Source organism: Microchirus variegatus (assembly GCF_963457635.1).
Source record: "Microchirus variegatus genome assembly, chromosome: 18".
Taxonomy (NCBI): domain Eukaryota; kingdom Metazoa; phylum Chordata; class Actinopteri; order Pleuronectiformes; family Soleidae; genus Microchirus; species Microchirus variegatus.
Window position 1 is genome coordinate 5,338,370 of NC_139819.1, and position 8,412 is coordinate 5,346,781.

Here is an 8,412-nt window from a genome sequence, read left to right on the forward strand (position 1 = left end):
TAAATCACCGCAGGGGGGCCGGTTTGTTTAAAATGTCAGCCTTAGCACGGACACATGTACACAACTGTCATTCTGTCAAGAACACAGAGCGAGGAAAGCGAGCGAATGTCACTTTATTTCCAAAGCGAGCAGTTGTTGACAACCTCCCATCAAATTACGAGGCTCGCACCGGATTGGTTGATATATTGTGGAGGGGCGGGGCCAGGGTGCTGGACTCAACACACACCTTTTTCTTCTTGTGAGAACTTTTGAATTAATTCTTCTTTTTTTTTAATTATTATTATTTACAGATTAATTTTGCACAATATATTTGTTTTTATTGTGTATTATATATTGTTCCATCACAAAACAGACACTTTTATTTTGAAGGAACCCACTTCTCAAACCCAGATCAGGATAAAAAAGAGTAAATCTGAGTATATTTTTACAACAATTTTTGTAACAACTAACATATATATATTTTTAAAGGCAATCCAGCCATTTCCAAGATAAAAGGTTCACAACTTAATTTTATGCACGCTTTACTAAATTAATCAAATCTTGAAAAGAATTGTCCACGACCAGATGAATGCTTGCAATAATAAATACATATTAAAACCTGATCTCTACATTTTGCAGCATGTGTCCTGCAATTTAAATTATACACTATGAATAAACTGATTTATAAATAACTAAATTAGTAAACAGTTGACAAATGTATTATTTAAAAAAACATCATTACTGTTGACTGAATGTTGATTTTAGTTATACTACTTAAGTTATATTCAGTTTATCTTGACTATAAAATAGTGCTAAAACTTCTTTCTATAGCCTTAAAACCACATCTTAACCCCAACATAAACAACACATACACACACACAAAGGTTATACTTAATACTTACACACAATAAACACACAAATATGGTAAAGTGAATCATTTTTACTAAGGAATCCATTCACAAAATGTGTGTTATTATTCTCTCTCTTACACACACATAATGACAAAATATTCAAGTTCAGTTCAACATCAGTAATGTTGCTGTAATTGTATTCAAACACACTTCTTCTCAAAGTTTACAAAATGCAATTGCAATTTCCACTTACACAAACACACGGTACAAATAATAATAAAAAAACACCTTTAAATTCCCCTTCCTTTGTTTTTCCTGTAGAACTTTGTTCACTCCACTTGCTCGTTCAGCCACTTCCTCAGAGTCTCCAGGTTCCTCTGCATCCAGCGGACGTTTTTCTGCACATTGTCGAGGACGACCTGAGTCGCTCTCAGCTGAGACGCCTGATCTTTGATGGACTCAAAGAAAAGCTGCACCTGAGGGTCAAACACAAGAAAAAAGTGACCCGTCAAAGGTTTCTTTCGATGTGTTTTTTTCCGGGTCGATCTCGAAGATTGAGGAGAATACTCACATCAGTGAGCTCCTCCACAGCACAAAACCGGCCGGTCGTGCCGATGAGCATGTGTCTGATACAAGTAGAGGCCAAATGGAATCTGCGGGTCAGAGAGACGCAACAGTGAGGACAGACGTGAGCAAACGCACACTAAAACACTTGACACATGAATGGGAAAAGTTGTTATTACAGGGTTCCCACACCATAGTTTACATGAAATTCAAGGACTTTCCAGGACCAATTCCCTCAAATCAAAACGCTGCTCCACCCTTGGAATTTTCATTCTCCAAGCATCACATATTCTGCGCTCTCATGCTCGACTTTACTCGCTCATTGTTCTGCATTGAATCTTTGGTCAACGGCAGTTGAGATAGACAGTGGACAGTGTCCACAACACTGCTAGTAATTACAACTCTTTAATCCTAAATATTAACTTAATTCAAGCACTTTCAATGACCCATGTCTATTTAGAGCAATTTTTCAAAAATTTCTATGATTTTAAGGACCTGAGGGAACCCTGTAAGAGGTCAACTTGGTGGTTAGCACACAGCATTTGTATCAAACTGCCTTGAGGATTAAAAATTGCGCTTGGCTTGTATAGAAGCTAATGTATTATAGTGTATTTGGTTCTACTAAACCAGGGGTGTCAAACTCATTTTCACTGAGGGCCACATCAGCACAATGGTTACCCTCAAAGGGGCCAGATGTAACTGTCATACAGAATAAATGTAACTAAATGTAACCAAATATAATGTCAAATAAAGGTAAACTACTCCGTAACATATTGATAAATAACTTTCTGTATTTATTACTTATTTCACTCGTCACATGATGCATATACAATGATACACTGCGATCTAGTGGCGGTGCCGTCACTTTGATGGTTACGCAATCGCCATGCATTGTGGGAAATGTAGTTTATAGATCTATTTATCACTGATTTTTAAGACTAATTAATCACTCGCGGGCCACATAAAATGACGTACCACATCTGGCCCCCGGGCCTTGAGTTTGACACATGACACACGTACTAAAACCATAATAATCTCCTTCATTGTGTCACACTAACTTTTTAACCAGTGTGTCCCAGTTGTTTTTGACAAAGTTCCAGGCCAAGTGATGTCCCCGTGGGTTTCTGGACACCATGAGGACGACATGAGACAGATCCTGAGTACGGATCACCTTCCCCTCCAGACCCAGCTCCAGCAGTCTGCAACAAAAGCAACATGAACATGAATAACTGCTTTTTTTTCATGTCTGTTATATTGACCAATAGTAAAAATTCAGGTTCAGTGTTGGCAGCAGTACCCCAAGAGAGCCACACGGTGGCAACATTGTCTTTGTGAAAAAAAAAAAAAAGGAGCTTACAGTTCTAGCTTGCTGGTGTCTCTGCTGCAGGTCAAGGCGAAAAGGATTTTGTTTTTTTGCGCTTCGGAGAGCGACGTGTTGTACGTGTGCATGAGTGAAGCCCAGCCGTGGTCATCCTGAGCTCCTACTGCATACACGGTGTCTGCAACATCCGTGGGTAAACTACAGCAAACACAAACATGCAAAATCAGAGCGCTGCTGTTTATGTGAGTTAAACCAGTGGCCGATAGCAATGTGTGAAGAATGTAAATACTTGAGCGTTCCGTTGGACTCGAGCCAGGCCTCGAAGCTCTGACGGGCCCTTCGGAGACAGGGAGGGTCGTCCAGATGACAAGCCAGAGAGAGGACCTCCGACCTCAGCCGCCGCTCTGACACAGAGCCGTCGTCGCTCCACGTCTGCCGGTCGATGACGGCGCGGAAAAAACGCAGGATGTACGTCTGCACCGAAGCACACACACACACACACACACACACACACACACACACACACACACACACACACACACACACACACACACACACACACACACACACACTCACACACACACACCCACCTCAGTTTCGTGCTGACACGGGACTTAAATATAAAACACGGTCTGTGTCTTCTCACCACCATGACTTGTGTCAACTCCTGCTCATTCCTTTGCTCAATCATCCAGTAAAAGGTCTCCAGATATCCCAGTCCTTGGAGGAGAGGGACTGTGTGCGTCTCCTTTTGCACATAACCAATCAGGTCTAAGGCTTTATCTATGGACAGGTGACCTGCGCTGTAGACACAAACAAAGAACATATATATATATATATATATATAAAGAAGTTTTCAGGTGGGATCTCACTCTCGTACACAGATCGATGCTCACGTGACCAATTGAAAAGCGTTGTGTATCAAGTGAGTCCTGTCTTTGTAGCTCAGAGCCGTGTGGTTTTCTCTCAGCAGCTTGGCCATGTCGTCCCAGCCGCCGTCCTCATAGTGGACCACGTAATATCCGGTCATGTCCGTGTTTACCTTCACCCAGGTGACCTCCTCTCCCATGGGTATGCTGTCTAGAAGTCACATAGACAGGCAAAATAAAAGGGATGGAAAACAATTGAATACAGGAGGAAAAAATGAAGATATTTACCTGTGTATGTTGTCATCAGGTGTCTGTGAATGGTGCTGGAGGCATCGGTCTTGTATGTCAGAGGAATGTGCCACAAGAAACTGCAGAAAAACAATAGTTTTTTATCATTACTATCATATTAAAATCAAAAATGATGCACAGGATTTGACACACCAGGGACAAAAAGTTCAGCCCAGAACTATAAGTTCCAGATGACGTCTTCATGAATTCTAGCAAAGGTCACGCAGCTGTAGGCGAACGCTCACCCCTCCTGTAACGAGGACCACTGAGGGTCAGAGGGCAGGACCGTCCTCAGGAACCTGTGCTGTCTCAGCAGCAGACGAGGCCCGCTCCTCGTCACGGTTACCAGAGGGATGCCCTTCTGCAGGGTCCAAGTGTTCATCATGGCTGTGAGGTCCAGATGTTCCCCTGCAAACAGATACTGCAGGAAACAGCCGCATATCAACACAGGTGAACGGGGGGGAAATGGACACGGATCTTTAATGCATTTCTGTTAAACTGTTAACTCACTGCATTCTTGGTGGCCTGGCCGCTGCTGTAACAGTGCTTTCCTGACATAAAGTCCTCCTCAGAGCACGTCTGCAAAGCAGAATATCAGCATTAAATCCTGTTGAAATGCATGAAAGGTTTTGCAGAGCTCACACTTTTAAGCAGCGGGCTCCTTTTTTGTCACAGTGAAAAACTTAAAGGTGCAATATGTAATAAATCTAAAGCAACTGGCCATAAAATCCTCCTAATATGTCACAGAGACTCAGGAATAATGTTCATATAACAAACTGAACTCACCAACAACAACAGTACAGACAAAATATTTGCATTAAAAAAAATCATTTGCAGACTGCAAATCATGTCTATGTTGTGAAATCATGTTTTGGCATGTGGCGCCACCTACCGCCGTCTACCAATCATTGCAGTCAGTAGATCTCAGCTGACGAGCAACCACGGGTTGCCAGTTACGTCAAAAAACGAAACCTAAAAGACCTCGGCATTTTGAATTTGAATGTAGTAACCGTTTTTGACCGCATTCTTACATATTGCACCTTTAAAACAAGTCTATTTATAGCTATAGTCTCCATATATCACTTAAATATGAGGACGGCAAAGGAAAATGCAGTCATTTACACACTGTAAATTATAATTACTGGTCATACATTGGACAGGCTGTCCCACAGGTCCTGGTTGCGTGCGTTTTTGTAGCTGTATTTGCGCAAGTATCGCACTATCCCGCTCTGGAACACATCCGGGGTCAGGAAGTGTCGCAGCATGTGAAGGACACAGGCCCCCTGGTGGAGGAAAGAGAACATACAGACATGTTACATGTGGATGTCAAAGATTCTATTTCAAGCATCAGACCAATGAAAAATGAGGAGAATCTCTTTGAATTTCTCAGTGATTGTCCAGATTCATAATCTCGTAGAGTGAAACACATACTTTCTCGTAGGAGATTGTGTCAAACATCTCTTCGATCTGAGTGGGGTTCTCGGCCGTAGAGGATATCGGTCGGGAGGAATTCAGCGTATCGTGGCCCATTGCTGCAAAGCAGGCGTTCAGAAGATATTCCTCCTGCAAGATTGTGCACGTAACGTCATTTTCAAACCTGTCCCTCACTATTTATCCACAGTGAATCGTCATAATAATAATAATAATAATAATAACGCTCTTACGACAGCGAGGTCAGGGTACGTGGCTTCCACTGAGATGTACTCCATGTATCTGGCAAATCCTTCATTCAGCCAGAGATCGTTCCACCACACCATTGTCACCAAGTTACCAAACCACTGCAGGCAAAAGTGTAGGTTTTTATAGAGCATTTATTCATTTGAACCAAATGAAGGTTTACATCTAAGAAAAGGGATAGCACGATACCATTTTTACGTGTCCAATACCGATCACTCTGATCTAGGGCTGAACAAATCATTTCTGAACATGATTCTGTGTGTGTCACTGCTGTGTCGATGCTCTCACCTGATGAGCGATCTCGTGGCCGATCACCATGGTAACCCAGAGTTTATCAGACAGAGAGGAAGTGACAGGGTCAAAGAGAAGGCTCGTCTCTCTGTAGGTGGTCAGACCCCAGTTCTCCATCGCACCAGACTGAAAATCTGGGATGGCTACCAGGTCTGAGAAGACAAAAAAAACATAAAACAGGATAAAGGATGTGGAGGATAAAATGGTAGAAGATGGGTGGATGGATGTGGAGGATAAAGTGGTAGATATGGATGGATGGATGGATTGGTGTGGAGGATAAGGTGGTAGAAGATGGATGTGGAGGGTAAAGTGGTAGAAGGAAAAAACATAAAACAACATAAATGTTTACCTTGTTTGGGTAAAGGATAGCGGATGTTGAAGTAGTCCTCGTAAAAGTCCAGCATTTTGACAGCGACCTCCAGGGCGTAGTGGGTCTGAGACCATTTCTCAGGGGAGGCATAGATGGAAACCTATGGATGCACAAGAAATGAGAGTGAGTGAGGAAATCAAATGTAACCCAGGAATGAGGTGAAAGATCTCAAAGAGCTTACCTTCACTCCAGAGGATGTGGACGCAGTGACAGATTTGAAGTCACAGACGATAAACGCGACAAGGTAAGTGCTCATCTTCACACTCACAGCAAACCTGTCCTCAAGCAGGTCGGTGTTTATCTGAACAGTGTTCACCTGAAATGCACACGTATGTTATTGGAATAAAATGTGGTAGATGGTGGATGGAAGGAGGTGGAGGATAAAATGGTAGAAGATGGGTGGATGTGGAGGATAAAGTGGTAGAATATAGATGATGTGGAGGATAAAGTGGTAGAAGATGGATGAATGGATGGATGATTGATGGAGGTGGAGGTGGAGGATAAATGGTAGACGATGGTTGGACGGATGTGGAGGATAAAATGGTAGAAGATGGTTGGTTGGATGGATGGATGTGGAGGATGAAGTAGTAGAATAAGAATGGATGGATATGTGGAGGATAAGAAGGTAGAAGATAGATGGATGATGATGGATGTGAAGGATAAAGTGGTAGAAGATGGATGGATGGATGGATGTGGAGGATAAAGTGGTAGAAGATAGATGGGTGATGTGGAGAATAAAGTGGTAGATATGGATGGATGGATGGATGATGGATTGATGTGGAGGATAAGGTGGTAGAAGATGGATGGATGGATGATGGATGGATGTGGAGGATAAGGTGGTAGAAGATGGATGGATGGATGTGGAGGATAAAGTGGTAGAAGATGGATGGATGGATGGATGATGGATTGATGTGGAGGATAAAGTGGTAGAAGATGGATGGATGGATGGATGATGGATGGATGTGGAGGATAAAGTGGTAGATATGGATGGATGGATGGATGATGGATAGATGGATGGATGGATTGATGTGGAGGATAAAGTGGTAGAAGATGGGTGGATGGATGTGGAGGATAAAGTGGTAGATATGGATGGATGGATGGATGATGGATTGATGTGGAGGATAAGGTGGTAGAAGATGGATGGATGGATGTGGAGGATAAAGTGGTAGAAGATGGATGGATGGATGATGGAGGATAAAGTGGTAGAAGATGGATGGATAGATGGATGGATGGATTGATGTGGAGGATGAGGTGGTAGAAGATGGATAGAAGGTATATGTCGTATATACAGCACAGAGACGGTGTAACACTCACTATGGGCATGTTGGAGAGAGCAGTGAACTCTGTGCTTCTCCTGATGCGCACAGAGAAGTTGGCTTTGAAGACCGGCTCATCAAAACAAGGGAACGCTGTCCGAGCACTCGTCGGCTCAAAATGAGTCGAAGCTAACGTTCTGAAAAGAGACATGAACAGATTTACCTGTGCATTGTTCTGCGTTGGAGTATTTGACCAAACTCTGTGAAAGAATCCATCACTAGTCCTACCTGGTTTCCCCTGTGGTGGTTCTGTAGCTGCTCATGTAAAACCCGTGGAAGCCGTCGACCAGGTCTGCACCAAACTCAATATACAGAAAGTACTTTTGCCCCCTGATGAGCACTCGGGGAGAGAAGATGCCAATCTGCTCATGTGACGGGTTGTGAAGAACAGGAAGAACCTAAGAAAAGAAGTCGTTTAATGCTCCGTGAGTGTGAAACGGGAAGACGTTCAAAGCTAAGGATCGAGGATAAACTACCTGGTCAGAGAGATGAGCCAAGTTCTGGTTCAGGATCGTGGCTCTGGAGATGTTCAGACCCTTGCTGTGTAACACAACCCAGTTTGTGTTGTTCTGGACATCAATCTGGATCTGCACTGAGCCAGTGAAACTGAGGCTGGTGAGGTTGGGGTGCACGAGGAGGCGGTAGTGAAGAGGAACGATGTACCTAACACACACAAAACATGTTTACAATGAGTTTTGCTGTAAATTTCCCTGCATATGTGGTCGCAAAACTAGACGAGACGATACCTGGGCAGGCGAAAACGACTCCATGGGAAAGACAGGTGATCTGTGGCTCCTGTAACGTTCGAGGCCTGCTGCTGCGAACTCTGACACGCAACCAGAGACACGTGAAACAGGGACAGAGCCAACAGCCTCGCAGAGACCAT

General features: G+C 43.3%; 1 protein-coding gene across 1 annotated transcript; it reads right to left on the reverse strand.

The window, feature by feature from the left end:
- Positions 1-980: 980 nt before the first annotated feature.
- erap2 (endoplasmic reticulum aminopeptidase 2) lies at positions 981-8,412 on the reverse strand (the record flags this gene model as incomplete). Its single annotated transcript, XM_083905387.1, has 20 exons — positions 981-1,306; positions 1,402-1,483; positions 2,453-2,593; positions 2,752-2,913; positions 3,005-3,189; positions 3,362-3,518; positions 3,612-3,795; positions 3,873-3,952; positions 4,118-4,293; positions 4,383-4,451; positions 5,024-5,155; positions 5,304-5,435; positions 5,537-5,650; positions 5,838-5,992; positions 6,190-6,310; positions 6,392-6,526; positions 7,525-7,663; positions 7,755-7,924; positions 8,003-8,189; positions 8,273-8,412. 20 exons carry the CDS (start codon positions 8,410-8,412, stop codon positions 1,160-1,162), a joined length of 2,808 nt encoding a protein of 935 aa, XP_083761513.1. The 3' UTR covers positions 981-1,159.